Source organism: Haliaeetus albicilla, chromosome 24 (assembly GCF_947461875.1).
Source record: "Haliaeetus albicilla chromosome 24, bHalAlb1.1, whole genome shotgun sequence".
NCBI classification, from domain to species: Eukaryota; Metazoa; Chordata; class Aves; order Accipitriformes; family Accipitridae; genus Haliaeetus; species Haliaeetus albicilla.
The window spans coordinates 1,591,152-1,613,295 of NC_091506.1; the positions used below are offsets into that span (position 1 = coordinate 1,591,152).

Here is a 22,144-nt window from a genome sequence, read left to right on the forward strand (position 1 = left end):
TTATGACTGAAGTGAACCTCTAATATTCTTAAATGTAAGCAGCAAGAAGTAAAACAGTGAACTGCCTAAACCCAATGCTTGTTACTATCACGCTGTTTCAGTGTTTACATTAGGTTCCACATGTAGTTTGATGAAGTCTCCTCAAAAGCAAACTGCAGCATCCCTCAAGGGTAGAGGCAGCAGCTCCAGGCCCTGGGCAAGCACAGAAGGCAGCACCCAGCTGAGGTGACACCACTTTTGCATAAGGAACCGATCCCTCTCTTCTCCAGGGAAAAGCAAGGGACTCATCTCTTTCTGCCGTACGCATGGCTTTGAAACGGCCTGCATCCCAGCAGAAATTATCTGCGCAACAGATAGGTCTTAGATTTTAGGTACATACAAGGTATCCTTGGCAGCAGTTCAACTTAGCAGCACCGGATCATGCCCTGAACTATGCCAAAATAAGTCAATCGCTGGAAAGAGCATTACTAATTACAGCAGCGTGTTGTATTTAATCTTATCTAGAAATAAGGTGGGGTGGGCTCAATGTATTTTCGTTTTCTCTTTCTACATCTTATCCATCCTAATCAGTGAAAATTTTTCACGCTTAAATAAATATGAATGACATTAATGTAGAAGTTCTGCATATAGAAATATTTCAGGAAGTTGTGATATGAAAAGGTAAGCTGCCCACAGGGTGCCTTCTTGGAGCAGCTTTTCTTCTTGATCGCAGTCTGTGGCCACGAGCCCTGAGCTCTCCCTGCTACGTGCGAGCATTTCGATTTGGAGCGTGAGCCTCCCACTCCTCACGCCGGTGCTCAGGAGCACTATTGCTGTCAGAAACCGATGGCCTGTAGCCTAGTATCTCGCTGCATTACAAATTACCAATCAAAATTTAAAATAAAGATGATGATCATTCATAATATTATTACATCAGTGGGACATTACGACTCTCATACTAGCAATATAATTCAAAGCTAATGCTTTTTCTGATGCACAATTTACTTCAGTTTGTAGAAGAGGGAAGGAAGATGTCAGGGCATGTCATTTGGTACAATACCGAGCTACAATGCGGCATTTCAGTTTGATAGGGTAAGTTAGCCACCGAAAACAAATGTTTCTGCTGAATCTATGCCAAGGGAAGGCAGAACACCATTTTTATGTTCACATCAGAAAGCACAGGCTGTGAGCAATTGTAATAAAATAATGGCATAAACAATAAGGGTGATAAGACACTTTTAGAAATTATCCTAAAGATCTTTTAGCAATTTTTAGTCAAATTCCAGCCTTTGGGGAAGATTCCAAATGCCAAATTTAACAGCAGTGTATTCCCAGCGGTAACTGCACTGTTTCTGTGCACAACACTCCTACTCCTATCCATGAATTGAAACCAAAAGCAGATTATATGAAATATGGAAAGTTTTCATCAATTTTCAAAGTAAAACATATCCTCCCATGAACTAATTTCCTTTGATCAAAATTCAAGGCAATTATACAACATAACACATTTAAATTGCTGCTGTGAAAAATTAAAAGGAGAGGGAAGGAAAGGCAAAGGGAGGCAAGGGCAAGGCGGACATCCGACAGCGTTATTGGCTTTACTATCTGTATCACAGGAGATACGTTCAGGCCAAAGCTTATCCACTGCATTTTAAGCCCTGAGCAAATGCCCCAACCCCAACTACAGAGGTTTACGCCACAAACACAGGCTCACCAGGGACCTGGCACTTTGAGGGCAGACCCCGACATTTTTCAGTTTTAGAAATACTTTTCTAGACCCTCAATCTAATACCTTAATTCAGCACAAGATTAAACTGGCAGCACTGCTGTTGTCCCTATGGATCATCCAGCAGCACTTGGACAGGTCTGCAGAACTCCAAGAACATGCGTCTTTCCCTTCAATTCCTTTCAAAACAAACACTTCCAGTTCAAAGAACTCTATCACCCCATGTCATTAAGATGGTTATGCTGAGAAGTGCGTAACAGTTAAAAATGAAATCACCCCACTGTTACTTGGGCTTCTCTGTAACTAAAAATAATTCCTTGAATGTCCATGTGATCAGAAAAAGGAATTCCTGGAAAATATGATATTTCTAATGGCAGTACCTCATAAAAGGAAAAGAGGAGTGAATCTGTCATCCACCAGAAGACAAAAGAGGTCAAACACGACTCTAATAAAGGTCATGAACCTCAGTCACAAATACAGACAGTGCATTTTCTATGTTACTGAGTTGAGGCTGCAAAAATTTATTTAACCCCAATTTCTTAAATAACATTAGTGAGGACAAAAATCTGATCAACAACTTTATGCTACCTAAAATGAAAACATTTCACTCTGTGCTAATACTTCCCTACAGGTGCATTTCCTTCAAAAGTTAAACTCAAACGCACATGGTAAGTATATGACCGTGAGCAGACGGTGCTTTGACACAGTAGGTGGCCAATTTGTGATTTGCAAATGGGTGACAAGGCACAAGTTGTGGAAATATCCTCCATCTAAAACAAACTAACAAAAACACCTCACCTCCCCCTGCACCGAAGCAAAAACACAAAAATATTGATTTTCCTGCTGCATGGACAGCCAGAAAAAGGAAAAAATAGAAGAATGTATTTTTTGACTCTTTCCATCTACTTCTCTTGTCCTGTAAGGCTGATGCTGCTGTTCAATTTTCTCTACAACCTACAAAAATTCAATTTATTTTTTCAGTCTGTCCCCAGCCAAGCTTCCTTACATCAACTGTGCAGTCATTCCACTGCAGCCCGCATCCAGCAGCACGGGGAGGGTGAAGCGAATGAAGTTACCTGTGCATTTACGGTCCGTGTCTTCCTTCTTTGACCCACTGATGGTTAACTTGCAGTTGAAGTTCTCCTCCCAGTACTCTGCAAACCACACGTTCCTTCTGTTGTTCTCCAGGGTGCGGGAGGTAAAATAGGCATCAAACCCTGGAGAATGAGACAGGTAGAAAGCTGAAGTGTAGCTCATACTGCACAGGAAGTACTGCAGCCTGAAGAACAAATACTCTGCCTATATCTTCTTCAACATCCAGCACACGCTCACATCTCTATCCACATGAGATGACCGTGGAAAAAAGGAAGTCCGTTGTACATTTTATCTAATCAGCTGCAGCTTGCAAGTAAATTACTCTGCTACTAACTGCGAGGTATAAAGCTAGGTAAGATATATGTAAAACAGAGATAATACAAAAAGATTTATAAGCAAAAAGCATGGATTAGATATATACCAAAAAGGAATGGAATTAAATGATATAGTGCAGCTGATATTAGGCCGAGCTCAATACAACTAGTTTTGTAATTAACCTCTCCAGACCTCCAGAGAAGGCAGTTTCATCTAACCTGGCCATTATCAGTACACCTCATTGGTTTTGCAGTATGTATAGTTCCCTTAATTTCCTTTCACAAAAGTACAGATAAACTCAGAGAGCAAAACTTCTAAGAGGTAACTGTGAATCACCGTGATTTACCAGATGCTGGGATTAGACATCCTGAAGTGGGGGGGGGGGGTGGGGGGGAGGAGGTTTCCTTCCTTAGACCTGTGAGATTTGGTTTTGCTACTGAAGCCATGTAGCCACAAACAGCTTGCAGCACTGCAAGAGTAAAAATGACACACAACTCCACCATTAAAATAATGGGGGGAAAAATTATAATTTTTGTTGAAGGGCAGTAAGGATATCTCAAGCCCCTGAGTCTTCTTTTTGAAAATACACAGTCCTCTATTCACTGAAAGAAACCACATAACAACTACTGAATAGCTGTGTAGTGGTGACTAGTTCATAGTTTTCATACAGCTCTAAAACATATTCTATCTCTCTTCAGCACCTCACCAACTTGCCAGAAGAGAAACATATTTTGCTTTGGCTTCATGTATTTTTTTGCAGAAAGGTATATCACTGTATATATACACACATGTTTATATACACACACAAATGTGCGTGCATGTACATATATATTTGTGTATGTATAGTGATTAAAGGAAAGGTTTACAAACCAAGAGGGCAAATAAAAAGAATTAAAAAACCATACTACAAAATTATACAGTTTATTAAATTGTGATAACAAATTAGACCTGCCATAGCATAGGGACTTTCTCTATCAAGTTTTCAAATTCTATAGTTTAAAACTGAGCAAAATACCCTTTATCAGGTCAGACAATACCCCTTCAAAGTTCATGCTCATTTTAATGGGTTTTTCCTACAATGCAATACAGAACTCAAACAAATACTTACTTTCCTAATAAGCAATAGTAACTTTAGACCAAAAAGAACATCACATTACTAACTACTGCTTCACTTTCCTGTATTTAAGCACTCTTCTCTCCATTATTCTCTTTCAAAGTTGAGATAACTCCTTAGAGCCTAAGGAAACCTTTGTGCATACAAATAATTGCCAATCAGTAGACAGATATCCTAAGTACTAGTACGATGGCAGAAATCTGACCTTTGTTACTGCACGGAGTGACAACAGACTCGAGTGGCAGTGGGTCAGTGGCTCGGGCACCCATCCCAGGGTGAAGCTGCTCCCAACAGACACCGGTGGGTCCTCAGGAGCATGAGAGCAGGGATGAGTGGAGACCACCACCCTCCCACAACAATATTTTTATTGTCTTACTATCCCAGTATACTTTTGGGGTTGCTTGGCAAACAAAAGATTTGCATGAGAACAAATACATTAGTGCACATCTACATGCTCATACGCGAGGTCTTTTGTAATTTTTTCTTGTTTTTTTTTCTTTTTGTAGCCGACAGAAGCTGTATTCTCTCATCTGTTCAGAAGGAAGAGTACATGGTGTGACACAGCCAAGCGTTCTTGGCATAGAACATGGGAAAGGTTTATCACCTCTGCACCAGAGGTGCCAGGAAAACAGGCAATCGTTGTTCCACCCCTTTAGCCAGGTTATGGGCTCCTGGCAGCTGAAGTCCCGGCTTAATTTTACAGGCTTTCCCAAATCTGACAGTCTCTCTGAAGCAAGGGGGCTGTGCCCATTCTTTTCAGAGAGTTTTATCAGTCTTACAACAAGCATATTCGAATAGCAGGATATTCAACACTATTAGTAGTGCTGAGTAGTTTTCCTAAATCCTTCTAGTTATCTGTCTTTAGCCCGCAATGAGCAACACCAGAGCTTTTGCTTACAGAGACAGTTTAGATTCAGTATTTTTAATGTAACCTTCCAGAACTGCAATCCCAGTTCAAGTTCAGGTTACAAAAGGGTTTTTTCTTTTACTAAGAAGGTTGTTGAACTATTCAAACTATGCAAATGTGAAACCTGGATAAAGCAGATCTATCTTAAAGAGGATCTAAAAATGCTGGTTGCTCACTGAGAAGCTCAGAGGGAAATTATCTGCCATCCAAAAAGTGTAAAACCATTGAAGATGCAAATCTGAGAATATCTATTTTGTCCCTTTACTTGGCTTTACAGCCTGTACCAGCATTGCAGAAAAGGGTGGAAACACAGAAGCAGCAAGCTCTTACAGATACTAAGCCATCTCTCTATATTGCATGATCACATGGTTCCTTTTGATTTTGCAGTTAGAAATGACAGTAAATCATATTCCATTGGAAGAGAGAAAAAAGTTCCTTGCACCATAGCCAACAATTTATCTCACTGAAATAGGTGGGTAAATTGACTCAATCTGGCAGTCCTCACAATGAAATTGAGTCAGAGGAAAACATATGGCATCGTTAAATTAGCATAGCAATCCATCCACTGTGGGATAAAAATAGACAGCATGTAAACAGATGTTTTCAAATAAGAAAGAAGATTAGGAGTGGGGTCAATCTGTCTCCTTGTATTATCTTTGTGTACTATTGACCCACCTACAATATGTATTTTCTTAATTCTGAGTCTACTGGTCATGACTCGCATCCAAAGCCCACTGCTTATAAGACAATGTACATAATCTCCAAAAATCAAATCAGAAAAATAAGTATTGGGGTCTTCAGAAACAGGCTGAAGGCAAATTAAAATTTTACCTGCAACGTCAGTAGAAAATATGTGTAGGTCTCTCCTGCAACAAATACATCAGGGTACTTCAGAATCATGACAAACCCTAAGCGACAAGCCATACCAACTTAATGCCACACTGTCTAGTCGGCAGCCAGCACCTGAAGGACCACAACCAAATCATGGAAACCTGCAAGCAAACCACCAAAATGGGATAGGAGAAAACCTCTGTGGTGTATTTAAGTACTACTGAGTATTTAAGTCAACTCCATATACTCGGTATGGCTTGTCCAGCCATTAACATGGTTTTTGCAGCTCAAAATGAAAACTTTCCAGAATAAAACTGCATGAAGTTGCAGGAAAAGAGCCGACCTGTGATGGCAGAGACCCCTGATCTCCTCCTGCTGTATTTATGCTAGGGCAGGGACTTAACCAGGGTTTCCCACATTTTAGGGAAATAATTTAGTAAAACTCTCCTGCCACAGCTGTTCTACTTAATTAATGACAGATTAGTGACTTATGAATGTTTCTGTGCACGGTCTCTAGAAGGGACAGCACAATTTCTGCACTTCTGGGATGAAATTGCCTCAGGAAAATATTCACGTGGATGGGTCAGAAGAAAATTTAGAAAATAGTCTTAGATTTTAGGCACATACAAACTAAACCTGTTTTCCTGTAAACCTGTGTGTCTTAGTTTCACTCATAATTAAAAGATATTTCAAAGGGGATACTGAGTCATAAGATCTGCAATATATATATGGCTCAAAAAGAGAAACAGTATACCTCACCAATGTGCCAAACTAACTGACCTCTAGGAAAAGTGCTCTATAACTTAATAAGATAAAATCAATAAGTCTTGATAAAACTGTAATAGAATTCCATAAGAATTACTCTAAACCTTTACAGATTTAATAACAAAGAATAACATTCTCATTGATTTTTTTTAATGATCCCTCTGCATTCTCAAGAAGGACTATAGATCCCGATTAAACAGTGTACATTTTTTATCATTATTTTCTATTGATCAAGACAAGCAGGCAAGTGACTGACTGACAGAGTGACGGAGTTAAGCAGCAGACCAAATTTCTATTAATTCCTTACTGGGTGGAAGTACTGTGCACCCGCTCGCTGTTTTCTGGCTGCGCTGTGGATCACAGCACTACTTCTGTCACGTAGCCAAAATCCTGGCGAAGACCTCTAGAAGGCATCACCTTTGCGAATTGCCCTCCTTCCCAACATACTTAGGACCAAGAAAAGTCCCCCACAGCCCGGGCCAAAAGGAAGGAGTCCTATATTGCTCCATAGCAGCAAGGCCAGGAGTGTGCTCACAGGCACCATTTTTTTTTATTTGATAAATATTTACAATTTTTACACAAAGTGCTGGCACATGTGCACAGCTGGGGTATGATACACCACAGAATAAGACCTAGAATGTTTCATATCATCTGGTGCAAACCTGTGCACCTCCACGGAATGAACTGAACTGTGCCAGTTCACAGTGGATGAGATTTTCATCCAATTTAAAAGTTAGTAAAGAATGCTCAGTGGAATCTCACTGCTCCTAGAATGTTTTTTTTTTTTCTGGTTTTTCCCTATATCATTCCCAAGAATACTGTCAGAGAAGTTATTATGATTGTCTGAAATATACTGGCTGAACTGAATACACATCATGCTTGTTGCTCTGTGATTTGAGCCAACAAATCACTACCATTTCATTTTTTCCCCACCATTATTTTCAGAAGGGTAATTATGCTCGATGTACTTTAAAGCAACTTTAAAAAAAAAAAAAAAGAAACCTAGAGGAAAAATATATTTTTCAATTAAGAGAAAATAGGATCAATTTAAAGATCTTACTATTTTTAAAGTTCACATTAGATACATAGCTAATAAGCAAAGCAAACCCCAAATATTCAATTCTCAGCAAATGCTCATCTTTTGCTAGTGTTACTGCTATCACGCAACCAACCTTGTCAGTGGACGTCAATTAAACATTAGGAATCCCACGATGAGTTTCACGATTTAAATTCCTATTAAAGAACAGTTTGTAAAGTAGTTACATATCTATATTACTGTATTTTGAACGCTAATCATAAGGCTATGATGGATCTACACAAAGATTAGTGCCATGTAAATACTGTGAGCTAACGTGTAAGGATTTATGTCACGAGTTTATTTAATAGCGATGGCTCTCCCAAGGATAAGCACAACCCAGACAAACACAAGCACCGGCTTAGGAGGACGGCGGTGCACGATGCCACAAAGCTCAGCGTCAGGCAAAAGGTCTACAAGCCCCTGGGCAGTGGCGTGTGGTGAGGGGCAGCTCCTTTTCTGAAGGGGCAAATGAAAAATGGTCCATGAATAGGAGCTCCTGCACCACTTGTTCCATTGTTGGTCACACGTGACAAAATTATGTGGTTACACACTGCAAAATACAGTGTGTCACCTTTGCAGGTTGGTGTAGAGCAAAGGAATTCCTGAAGTCATGGGACGATTAACATCAGCAACATTAGGTAATTTTTCACCAGATTCAGACTCAACTGTAATTTGTTGACTCTTGCAATAAGCCAATTCTTGCAATTGTCTCAAAAAGATACAAAACATATTCTGTCTTAAATCTCTTATCAGTCAGGACTATTTCTACGCTTCCCATGTACCACAGAGCTGTCCTGCAAACACAAGCAGTCCTATGTCAGTGGGTTTGAGTCAGAGGGACATCTTAAATGCATATCTAATTTTAGACACTTTTTTTGAATTAATATGATTCATAACCATTAAAGTTGAAATACAGGCAAATGTGTTCTCTGTCATAACAACAGACTTAAGTCTGTGCTTAAGCTTAATCTTTTTGAACTGAAGACATTAAGACAACTTACATGCATAGTGCTAAACGTAAGAGTTTTGGGTTCAGGGGCTCAGGGAATTATCTGACCCAACCAAAAAATCTGGATGCTTAAATGTAAAAGTAGGAATAATCACTTCTTACCCTTGTGCATGGCCAAGTACTACACTTGAGTGACAAGATTTAGTGATTTCCCAATGTTCCCCATATATCATACTTAAGAAAACTATTTTTTTCAGCAAATACCTTTAAGAGATATAGATAGTTATTTTATGAGATTTTACAAATTACAATAAATCTCTTATTACTTTAAATCACTGTGATTTGATTAAATCATTATTCTTACACATAGAGAGATGATACTACCTAATGGGTTCATTTATTCTCCACCCCAGGATTAATATCTAAATTAACTACATAGCAATGAAAACTTAAAAAAAAAAAAAACAAACCAAACAACCCCCCCCCAAAACAGGGGGGCAAGGAGTAGGGGAAAGGGACCCGATCCCAAGCACTACGGAGGGCTGGTGAAGAACAGGCGAGGGGAGGGACAAGTGTCACTCGGCTGAGACGCCAGCAAAACCCGAGCACTTTTGGTTGTTCCCCTGCTTCACTCAGTGGGATACTCGTGGTGCCAGCCTCAGCACCCCTTTGCTCGGGATAGGAGTTATCAGCAGCACTGAAGTGACTGAAATCAGAAATTACTGGAGGAAGGTGGGCGCGTCTCATCCCCAGCTGGCTGGAGTCAGGCTCTGCATGTCAAATTTTATCTGGGCGTTTTATTCTGCACCGTTTACGGTCAGTCATCTGGACGGGGAGTGCCAGCAGAGCATCCAGCCCTGCCCCAGGAGACCCTCGCAGCCCTCCAGCCTCCCCGTCTGCTCCGAGAAACCCCTCTCGGGTCCTGCCGGAGCAGGGCATCGCTAGGGGAGCAGGATGCCACAGCACCGTGGAGCCGGGAACACTTAGAAAAGCAGTTCGATTCTCAACCAGAAAATGAGGCTGACTTGTGGTTGCTTTTGACACCCAAAAAAGCCCCAAATGATTTATTTCTAACATTAATCTTGCATCTCTCCTTCTATTTAATGTTACGTGTTGCCCATTTTCTGCCTGAAAGCATAACGCTCAGCTTCCCTGGCAGAGGTGGCTGAGGGAATTTTACATGCTTTGGAGGATAAACCAGGCTCCAAGCCTACTGATGTGGTTTGCCATGGTCAGCTGCATTACAGAGGGAAAAAAAAAGGCAGGTGCACAGAGGTGGCATTTATCATGGGGAAGGCGTCAGGCACACATCGACCGGGAAAGGACGGGCTGCAGACGAGAAAGACGGCTGCGCAGGGAGGGCAGGGGGAGACCCAAACCAGAGCAATCCCCTAGGAGAAGAAAGAGATTAAAATAGGGGATCCAGCGCTGAACTGGCACCCCGTAAAATCATCAGCTGCCAAGTGAAGTTTCCAGTACCTCAGGACGTGAACCGCGGGCAGGTGGCTTATGAAGATCCACAATGATAACATGCTACTGGTGTGAATGAACCAGATATTTTTTAAGTGAGACTTCTGTCGCTTCTTTACCAAATCGCTAGCATACACTGTGAAGCATCTATTTCATGTGTCAGCAGTGAGTTCGAGGGCTCTGGGGTTACTGAATAATTAAGGAAAATAATTAAGCCTAATTAAAACACAAAGTTGTTGACCTACTGCATTTCTCACGTGCCTGAAGTGTTTTTATTCTTAGCCCATGTGGCTTGTAAGCAAATAACAACATATTGACCCAATTTCATACAAGTAGTGATTTTAGCAGTTTATGATATTTTTATTCTTCTGTATTTTGTCCAAAGTATGTCCACACTAATGATTGCTAGTTATACAAATTTTATTTACCCAGCTAGTAAATCATGACTTACTACGATTACTGATGCCAAATGAGTTGAAAGCAGCTACTCAAATAATTTTCTGATTTTCCTAGCATTCAAGCCAAAATAGTTTAATTTACTGACATTAAATGTGGGATAAAAGCTTTAGATGTGGAGTGATAAGATCAATTTTAAGACAGCTAGTCTTTTTTCAGATTTTATTATGTTGCCCAAGCCACACACTACATAGTATTACGGAGCCGTTAAGACAGTCTGCGGATATTTTCTTGACCTTCCTACTCAATAAAAAGGCCATCATATTAAGTGATTTTATTAACCTCCTTCATGCCATAAAAATGCTTTGCAGTTGTTTTCTTTTTTAATAGTTGCCACTTGTGAAAAAGGGTATTTTAGTTGATGTCACATTTGACTTTTTATATACTTGACATAAAGCATGTACAAAGGAAACTCAGCTTGCCATACTTAGGGCAAATCTGGGATTTTAAGCTATAAAGCTTCTATTATGGAAATAGATATATATTGGCTAAGTATCATCATTATCACTTTTATAAAATTACACAGCTGCCATGGCAATGAGATCATGACCTAGGTGGTGTCTAGCCAGTGCTGTAATAGAAAGGTTAATATAGAAGTATATTATTATTCATTATTCTACATTTTATTGCCCTCAGGCACTTCTTTCTTTCACAGAGCTCCCACTTATATCAATATAAACAGTAGAAAACCCTAAATTTATTTTTCCTATTTGTTATTTAATTGCCATACCAGCTAGAGGCCTCAGCTGAGGAGGCAATTTTCCTGTTGCAGCAGGCACTGGACAAACACAACAAGGAGCTCGTCCCCATTCCCAGTTTCTTTTGCTGCCATGGTCTTCTGGATGGCACTAGGATCACCCTTGTACCCGAGCAGGAGGCTGATGTTCTAACCCAGAGGGTCCCACCGCTTTCTTTTTGCACATCACAGACCAAATCCATGCCTTGGAGCACTGAGAGAGTTGTTACGGGGCAGAAGATGAAGAAGGCTTGTGCTCCTCTTCCCCCAAACAACTGCAGACTTCATAATGCATATTATTTTTGCCTTTTCAGCCACAGAGGGACTTTCCAGGTTGACATCGGTGTAAGTCACCTGGGTTGCTTAATGCATACGGTGCTCCCCTTTCAGCTGAATACTCCACATCTTATTCAAACGACTCCTGCTGCGGGAATGAATAATTTTTTATGAATTGCTATATGCAGAGTCCCAGCCAAGGGGGAAATGCTGCTCACATAAGCCTACTCTTGCGAGTGAGGATCTGTATCTGCTGTAAAGATTATCACCAGAATCAGGCCAAACAGAACAGATTTAAAAATACATCCAGAAGCAGAATGTCTCTCCCAGTAATTCATCCTTTCCTGCTGCCCAGTTATTGAAAATGGGCTATTTGTCTTGCCAGGACCTTATCCGTGAAGTACTCTTTTTTTTTCCTCATACCTGAAGATGAGTAAAAAGCAGTTGTTTTTTGTTTGGTTTTGGTTTGGTTTTTTGTTTTGTTTTTTTTTAAAACACTTAATCACAAGGCAACTTAGTTAACGGCTTGCTTTCCTTCTCACTTACATACCCGGTCTTCTTGAAATTATCTGTTGCTTCTTGCTTTACTGAAAAATAGACCAGCTTCTGCATTAATCTTATTTGGCAGCAGTGAAACTCAAGTGGAGTTAAAACAGTGTCACCCAGGGACATAAAGCAAAGCAGTGGCAAGTCAGGCCCGTGGATCAGGATGCAGATCACTCTTTCCTATTAATAATACTTACCCCCAAATTCTGAGCTGTTATTTCAGTTTTTCATTTGCAATTAACTGTTTAACAAAATCCCTTTGTATGCATTGATGTCTTCTTCCCATTGGTTTTCCGAGTTCTTCCTTCCCACCCTTTTTGACTAAACGGGAAAAGCTGCTCCACAGATGGCCTGTTTCATTTTAATAATGCAGAGCAGTAAAATCAGAGAGATACAGAAGGTCTAAATGCAGAACACGAGAGTGGTTTTCTTCCCTTTGATAGCAGCAGCAGACAAAATGCACATTGAGTATCCTTAAAAGCATTTAAACTCAAGTCATCTGCTTGCATAATTTAAAATGAGTATAAAAATACAGAAATCCCTCTACATTGTAATGCAGCAGCTGGAGTAACCCCTGAAGATGTTCAACAGGTTAAAATTAGTGATAATAAAAAACCAAAAATCAATCAGCGCACATAACGAACATGCCAAAATAAACGAGAGGGCAGGTCAGAGCTGCCCACGGAGGAGAGGCTGGGGTCGCTGCCCGGCGCTGCTGCAGAGGACGGCCGAGGTTGGGCAACGCAGCCCCCCCAGAGCACCCCGACCGCGCGGAAGGTCGCACCCCGCACCACTGCTGTACACATGCTCTAATTCCGCAAACAAGCCAAGAACAGGACCAACAGCGATGCTACACAAAAGGTAATTTTCTATCATCCTGTGATACACGACCTAAATTCTGAGCTGTGAAGTCATAAATAACCCCTGTGGTGGTCAATGCACACCCCCGGCTGTGCCTTTCTGGCACCCGTGCTTAAAAATCAACTTGCAAAACCCAAATCAATGCTCAGTCACATTGTTATACCTTCCCAGCAAACAAAACATGAAAGGAAATCAAAGCCCGTCCTCCTCCTGCCCACGGTGGGAGTGGGAGAGCAAGGTGAGACACGCACCGATGGAGGCTGAGACGTACCTGGCTTCTGCCTTGCAGGCGGGGAGCACGAGGGGCAGCCGCAGCCCGAGCCCCAGGCTGCAGAATTCACTGGGTTTCAAATGTTATTTCCTTATGCTGCATTCAATTCCTTCAATATACAGAGTTAATTTTCTTTCTTTCTCTGTATATATTTGCATGTGCCTCGCTGAAGTGTTACCATGTCAACAGGAATAATTACAGCATGTGTAAATATATTTGTGTATCCTAAAATTTATATGCATGCTCACAGAGCCATAGTTATACACACACAGCCCCCCCAAACCAGACATCTAGAGTTGCCACTTTTTTTTTTTTACTGTTGACATGGTAACACTGGCTAGATGAAAGTAACAATGCTCTTTCCAAATGCTATTTAATGTGATGCCTCTTTTCTGCAGAGCCATCATTTAAGCAGCACACACGGCAGACACTTGGAAGCCTGAGCTGCGAGCTGCAGTCAGGTGGAGTCGATACATAAACTGGCACAACGGAGGCCATCCATGCACCGCCGGGGGAGTCGATGTGATTGGCTGTGCACAGCAAAGTCATGTCTCAGTTTAAACTACTATATATGCTACCCATCTTATTTTCAAATTCCCACTGAGATAACATCCCTAAGAAAATATTACCTGAAAACTCCATAGCATTCTCGCCCCCCCCTTTTTTTTTTTCTTAGAGTCTTTAAAACAAAAATTACTTCCTTGATTTTTGACAACTGACTTCTTGAGTATAAGACAGCTTTGATAATGCCATCCAGCCAGAGTGTGCTAGGATGTAAGACAGAGAGATACAATGACTGTTCTCTCCCTCCCTCTCACAGTCTTCTCAGCTGAGGCTGCTAACACAAAGTTTCAGCTTCCACTCCAACTGTGCGCATTAATCACATCAAACCACAAGGTACTATCCAGAACACGTGCGCAGACTTGTATGTGAGAAGACAAAGATCAAGATAAGGGGGATGATTTCTGAGGCTGGGGGATACAGTACAATCACTCGGGCTGGCCTCGAGGCCACGGAGTCCTGCACAGAAACGCTCCCATTGCCCCAAGTACTTGCTGTTGGAATACCCTGCACCTTTCAGGGAAAGCAAAAAAGCTTTCCAATTTGATTTAAATATTTCAGGAGCAGAATATCCTCTAGACACCCATTCCTCATCCTCTCATCATCTCTACTTTTTTTCTCTCCATTTTGCAGGGCCACCCCACCCCCAGTTCAGCATCCCCTTTGGGATGCCGGCCAGCCTTAAGGACCACCAGACAAGTGCCCTTGGCCAGTTCCCGGCTCGGACCCTCTCCTTATTTTTCTGTGTTTCTGCCATGCGCCCAAGAAGCCAGCAGACTGCAATCGCAGCAACCGACAGAGAAACGCAAGCCTCGTCCCCAAGGAGCAGCACACAGAACTTCTGGGAAGATAAATATCCAACAGTATCTCCCCCAGCTGCTGCGGGGAGACCGACCCCCCGCGTCTCGCTGCCCCAACACCGAGCACCGGCCGGGGCAGAGCTGCTGGAAAGGGGCAGCAGGGCTCAGCCAGAGCTGGCAACTGGCAGAGGCACTTCCAAACCCGGCCGATTCGGGGGACCTCTCTTGTCAGAGACGCCTTAGTACAGATGAGTAAGGCAGTCTAAACATAAGGAAACTTTTAAATGGCTCTCAAGTTGCAAGATAATTTGTATTCCCCTCTCTTCATACCAACACATTAACCAAATACATTATTTCCATAATGAGGAGATGAACATCTGTGTGGCTTCCCAAAATTTCAAGTGGCAATACTCGAGACAAGTATTCTCTCTTTGGGGATTGACACATCAGCATTTTAAATAACTGCCAAAGCTAAAAACATGATTAAAATTCTAAAGAGACCTTAAAAAAGAGTTCAGGTGTAGTTTAGATTTTTTTTTTTTTTTTAAATAAAGCACACCAATTTAATTCCACAAATTAAAGTTGCTTCAGTATTGTATTAAACTTTGTACTTGGCCCCATGTAAGTGAACTGCTTAATGCAAACTTTAACAAAGTATGAGAAACGTAAATGTCTGAAGTAGTATTACGTCACTGAAAATTACTATAAGACAGACTTGGGTCTCTGAAGTGCTCTGGTTCATGTATCTGATAGTGCAGCAGAGCGGTCCCTAGCCCCTGCCAGCCTGATGCTGTCTCACTAGACAAAAAACCCACGCCATCAGCCAGGTGCAGAGATGCGCTCCCGGCTAACCTGGCTTCATTTCTTCCTAGCTTTGGCCCAATAAATCCACTAGATCTCCAGAAAACAAAAGCAAAACCAAACCCAAACCCAAAACCCCCCACAACTTTGCAAAGAGGCTATTTCACTATTTAGTTTCTGACTTAAGTGATTGCTTATGGCAGCTGGAAAGTTTCAGAAGCCGTTTCCAGCCACAAACACCAAACATTCACGAGTGCCATCACCACCCGCGTGGTCACTCAGACCTCCTGCTCGGAAGCAGTCACCCCACAGATTTTGCTTCCCTTTAACCCAATGCCTCAGCTGTGCATCAGTACCGATACTAACACAAATCCCCCTATCTTTGACACCTTTCTTTCCACATTACCCCAATCATTTTCCTGTTGTCCTTGACTCCTTTACACAGCAGCAGGCCGTAACCATCACAGAACCATAAACATTACAAGCCAAAGGATGAAGCCAGAGAGCAGACTCTTTCCATGCAAATATCTTTTGCAACAAAGCCTATGTGGCAGCCTCAGCACACCTATGTTGAAGAACAGAAGGGATGCCAATAACTTCCAGATGTCATTAGCCACTCCTTCCATTAGATCCTAAACTATTTATCTCTAGAAATTTATGCTACGTGAAGTGGTAATTAAACTGAGAAACACAGACTAAACTTGAAAGCAAAGATTAAAAGTAGTTCCTCATCACAAGGGTAACTGAGAGCTACTTTGAATAGGTTAACCACTGTAAGTACCCCAGGAAAGAAATTAGAGAGAGAAATAGAAATAAAAGCTTAGTTTCACTTCAGAATATCTGTGGGAGCTTACTGCATCACAGATGTTCATGTACATACCATACTGGAAGAAAGCCAAGAACCTCATCTATCCTACTCAGTGGAGAGAAGCAAAGATGCTGGCACCATACCTAGTCATGGAGAATATATTGAAGCCTAGGTGCTACAGGTGGCTATTATCAGTGTCATAGCAAACACTGACTCTAATTAGGCTTAATCATTATTCACAAGCAATTACACCATTCTCTTTTCAGTAGCAATAATCAATTTGAGGCTACTCACTTGCTTCATACATCATTCTTACAAATTCTAACGCAATTACTTTTTGGAAGGTGAGATATACCAATACATCAGGACCATGCACAATGAGCTATTGCTGAACCACCAGCAGAATGGAGAGCGCTGTATGAGGGGTTTTTTCCCCCTGCCCCCCACTCCCTGCATTTTTATATATTGCATTAGTAGAAACCTTTAGTTTGCCTGGCCCTTCTTTGTTAAATAGCTTGCATGATTAATCACATTATTAATTGTGTCCTAACTTAGTTAAGAGGGAGGAAAGACTACAAGTGTCAAAAGCTTTGGTTGACTGCAGCTTGATGCCAGGTGTATATGGGAGCTCCTGGCCCACTTAACTGTGCATATGCATGAATTGTAAATAGAGAATAATGGCTTTTGACTCTGCAAAAAGCAGTTGCTGCTGCAGGGAATAGCAGCACAGGGGTGGCTCAGCCGGCAGCGGGAGCAGACACACAGCACCTGGGCTTGGGCTGCACCAACAGCTCCTGCTCTCCCAAACCCCCGTCACCCAAAGAAAATGGAAGTTTTCTAGCAGAGAAAATGTCAGTTAATTTGCCCCATCTCCCAGCATGCACAGTGCTTGGCGTCCCTGGCAAGCCTTCCTTGCTGAGGGCAGCAGTGCAGTGCTGTGTTGCTGGGCAGAGATGCTCCAAAATGCACTGTAAAAGCAAAGCAGCTGAAAATTCCTCAGCGCTGCAACTTCCCAGGGGCAGTGTCGGACAGGAGCCTGGGAGGGAGCAGCAGAAAGAGAGGGCGAACAGAAATCAGCTGAAAGCTCCTTGCGGGGGATTAGCGAGCGCTGAAGTCTCAGACACCCAGCCTGGGCTTTCTCTTCTAGAGCTTTTTCTTTCTTTCCCCTAATTTTAGTAGTAGGTTGAGGGTGGTCAGAGGCAGTGTGACACCTTGACCAGAAGCTCTCCATCTCACATCATCTCACAGCAAGCAGGTGTTTCCCACAACCACATCCTTCATCACCTTCCAGCCCCAGACTCAGAAGTGGAGCAGCAGGCTCAGAGGCAAACTGGAGTACGGTAGTTGCATTACAGCTGTGTTAACATGAATAAATGAATTAATTTCCAGATGGACCATGTCGTGTAACTGAAGCAAAGACTGAACTACACTTTCAAGACATATTACCTTAAACTGCACAGAGGGATATCTTGACTTGCAAACACAAAGTTCTTCACCATCCTACAGTGATATTTTAACTATGAGACAAAAAGGTTGGTTTTATTATTATTACCAGGAGATCACGATCATTAATCTATTGACTCCTGCTTCACTTTAGTAAAGAGCTAGCATATGTGAATACACTGAGGATTTTTTTTCTAAATTATTTTCCATTTCCTTTGTTGTCATGCAGTCACTCAACAAAATGAAAACACATTCCCGAAGCAGATCTGCAAACCCAGCATGAGTGAAGTGGGCACTTTAGCATTCATTGTATCATCCTTAAGGAAATTATGTGTATTATTACATGTATTATTTCCTAAACTATTACTTTCAAAAGCCTATAATCATTCAAGTATTAACAATGCAAACTAAAACGAAAAAAAAAAAAAAATCAAACAAACAAGAAAACCCTTTTAAATCTCTGTCCACTTCCTAAAATTAGCACATTCATTTTTGTGTCTAAACTTGTCTTACCCAGTGGAGCTCAGCCCATTTCAGAAACACGCAATTCATGTGCGTTTGTGTGTGTGGAGCCCCAGAAGCGGAGAAGCTGGAGCCTGCAGAGATCTTTCCCGGGATGCTCCAAATCCCCATGGCAAGAACTAGGATGGTAATCAATAGCTACTCAGGCAGAAAAACACAGATACATAATACTTACAGTGAACACATTTTTCATGTATAACGTAGGCATATTAATTTGCTACTTGCAAACAGGGATGCCATGCTTGCATTTTACTCTAAGAAAAGCCTCAAAATTTTTTATTTTTTGCTTTGACTGAGAGATTGTGAAGTAGTATTTCTTTTCTGGCTTGCTAAATACAAGAAAGAACAAGTAAGTCATAGAGGATTTCAGAGACTAATTTTAAGTGGTCTAGAGAGAGAAACTTTCTAGATTATAGTTACCGAGTCAGAAATACCATAAGAAAAAAATTTCTTGTGTTAATTTAGGAACTTATGCTTTCAATTTCTTTGAAAGACAGAGAAAAACTGACCCCAAAGAGGAAAAGAAATATTAGACAAGTTAACACTTATTAGCATTTGTAAAGAGTAATGGAATAGTTCATAAGGTAAAGAAATATTCAGAGGTATGAATTTAAACAAAGCAGAATGGAAATAATGTTACTGCAAATATATTAGAGCCAAAGTTATCTTGGTAGAGGATTTAATATACATGAACGAATTACACATGAGATTTAATAGACATTTCTGATAAAATACGTGCAGTTTCTTGGAGGAGCAAAAGTGAGGAGTGCTGAACATACACACTTGCCCTCTCTTCCTCCAGGCAGCTGGTGGGGAAGGGCATGACCAGCACAGAAATTACATGAGACCCAACAAACAACAAAGCAAGCCTCCTGGATGCTGTGAGGTTCAGCTGGCAGCGCAGGTTCAAGGCATCTCAGCTCCTCTTTGCTACCACACAGGAACCTGCCCGGTTCCACGACCGAGACGAGCCCCATACGAAGGTGCCGGCTGCTGATGCTACGGGAGGTGCTCCCAGCGCCGGGAGGAGCAGCACGTGCTTTCCAGCTCGGCTGCTGCCTCTCCCTGCACAGATGCTGCTCCGATGGGCTACACTGGTATTTACTTAGCAGATGGCAGGGGGATCTTGTTTCTTTCATTTTAATTTCTAATGTATTAATGTTATTTTAAATTCTTGTTGCAAAGAATAACCCTCATAGAAAAGACTCTTGACTGAACCTTTTATTTCTTCATCACCTTATGGCACAAGAAGGTTGTATTTGTATTCTGTGTTTCACTGCCCCCAATTTCGGTGTCTGAAGCTTCCCAAGTTAAAACACTGTAATAACTGTAAAGGGAAAATGGTCACCTAGTATCCATGGACCTAATCCCAAAGTCCTTAGTCAGAGCTCTTTCTTGAGCCCAAATTTGTCACAAATGTGAACAAACATTGAGAGAGACCATCAGTCCATCTGCTCAAGTAAGTGTTTATTGCCTATTTTGCAACACCTATGGGCAGTCCACCAGACACTGGACTGGAAATGCTACCTACTATATTAAACTCTTTCTGCTTTGCCAAAGCAGTATATCAGAGATGAAAAATTATCTGTTCCATTAGGAACAATATGTGGTTCTCAGGCCTCCTGCAGAACAGCATTTCTAAAACTAGATATTTGCAACCATTCATGGCTATTTTTACCTAAAGCAGGAACAGTTTATTTCAGAAAGCTCCTGCAATCCCTTTTTTACATGAAGAATACCTGAAATATAAATGGCAAGACAAATACTCTGCCAATATACTTCCTGTGAAGTAGAAAAATGTGTTAACCTCTTAAATTACAGTGTAACAAATATCAGGGAAGAGCAACTCTTACACAAAGGGCAGAGGGGAGCTCTTCCCTCTCCCTCCCCATCCCCACAGAAGCAGCCCCAGATCTGGACCCTGCCATGCTGGCAGACGTAGGGTGTGATGCTTCAGATGGACTACGGGAACACCTCACCGCCCACCCTCCCTAATTCCCTTCTCCTGCTCCTTTGTTTCAGCCATGAAACCGCTCGTGCTCTCAGCTCGGTGCTAGAACATCCTCTCAGCTCCCTGCCTCGGCCAGTTGAGTTACGGAGGCAAACGCAATAACCGGTGCTGTGCTTGGCGTGGTATTGGTGCCAGTACTGCTCTGAGGGAGTGGGAGAAGGTGGCAGAATCTTTTCTTGACTTCTGTTTCTATGACTAAAGAGCGTGCCAAAGTAAGACATTATTTGTTATAATTCTCCGTGAGCCACCTCTGCTTCAGTGGCCCAGAAGGGGCTCACTCATGCGGGGTCCGGTGAGGTCCCCTGAGCTTCATCGCTCCCCAGATCCTGGAAATCCTGCCAATATTACTAACAAACAGAAAATGAATTCCTATGAACAAATGAGGCTTGAATCTCTGCACAGAAGCAAAGACTGACAGCACCAGAAAACACTAGGATTTCCTAGTCTGAGGGGGTTGCATAGGAAACAGTCATTTGCCTTCTTCATACGCTTGCTGCGTGCTATCCACATGTTGCCGAACACCCCTCGCAAGGATGGGAAGTTTGGTTGCCAGCCCAAGCTGCCCTTGGCTCTGCTGCCTTGCAAAAACACTGGAAAGCAGCATATGGCTGTCTGCTGTGTGGAGGAAGAAACGCTCCCCCGTGAGGCCTCTCTAATCACGGATACCCACTACCGCCTTCTGCGCAGAGCAGACCTGCAGAGGAAGGCTTGGAGGTTCCTACCAGATCACATGCAGATCAGGAGCTGGCACACAAAGATAGCAGGCTTTCTAAAAATAAAATTCTTCCTTTCTGGATGGAAATACTCTGCCCAAATGTGTCCAACAGACAGCTCAGATAACTTCAGTGCTAGATCATTGAGAGGCAAATTGCTCTTCAGAAGATGCAATTCAGGGTATTCCAAAACAAAGACCACTGATGATATATCTGAACAGTGATCAATAGCTAAATATTGTTCTGTGAATTATCTCTTCTTACAGCATCAACCATTCTAGTTTGTGTGTGTGTGTGTGTGTGTGTACACATCTCCCTCTCTCAAAACAACCACCCACTCCAGTGTCCTGAGATAACAGTTAAATATGAATATCAAAGAGAAAATGCCAACATAAGCCCTGGGAGCAATACACAAAACACAGAAATAGCGAGAGACATGTATACCCACAGAATGAAAAACAGCTGGCTCCCATCAGAGAAGTACCTCCATTTTGAGCAAGCCAGGTCTCTTGTAGGTTGGGCCAGCAGTTTATTTCATTTCCAGGGGCCAAAGAGAAAGCTCCCTAAATCTTTGTTTTACAGTGGTTCTTTATGGTCCAATTAGAGCTTTCTACCTAATTTCTTTGCTATGAAGCAGCAATGCCATTTGAAAAAGTACTGGTTCAAACCTCATTCGAGATAAAATTTCTTGTTAATGCTGTTGTGGTTATGAGCTGTGTCTGGCACTGAGCAGTGGCATATAACTCTCTTTAATACTCTAAAAAGATCACACCTTCAAACTGTCTAAGAAACCCCAAAAGAACTCCAATAATTGAACACCACAAAACAGCCAGATGTGTAACTTTAGCAAAATTCTACACTGAAATGATGTAGAAGTTTACATTTTGAGTTGCAATGCTATGTGTTTTTTCTAAACACATTGTCTCACGGGAGCTCAGGTTTGGAGCGCTATGGGGCACTGCCTTTGAGTCTGCAGCAGAACAGTGGTTACAGCTGAGACTGTATTTCTCAGTGACTAACACTTACAGGGAATCTTAAACAAAAGAAAAAACCCCAGAGGCTTCAATGCCTTCGTCAAGGCATTCTTTCAATGCCTTGAAAGAAAACTAC

General features: G+C 41.9%; 1 protein-coding gene across 5 annotated transcripts in view; it reads right to left on the bottom strand.

The window, feature by feature from the left end:
* The window catches only part of GRM7 (glutamate metabotropic receptor 7), a 308,873-nt gene that overhangs the window by 112,701 nt on the left and 174,028 nt on the right, over positions 1-22,144 (bottom strand). For all 5 annotated transcript variants that reach the window (XM_069811772.1, XM_069811770.1, XM_069811773.1 and 2 more), the window contains exon 5: positions 2,782-2,922. In XM_069811772.1, the coding sequence (XP_069667873.1) occupies positions 2,782-2,922 (141 nt within the window). The remainder of the gene's footprint in view (positions 1-2,781; positions 2,923-22,144) is intronic.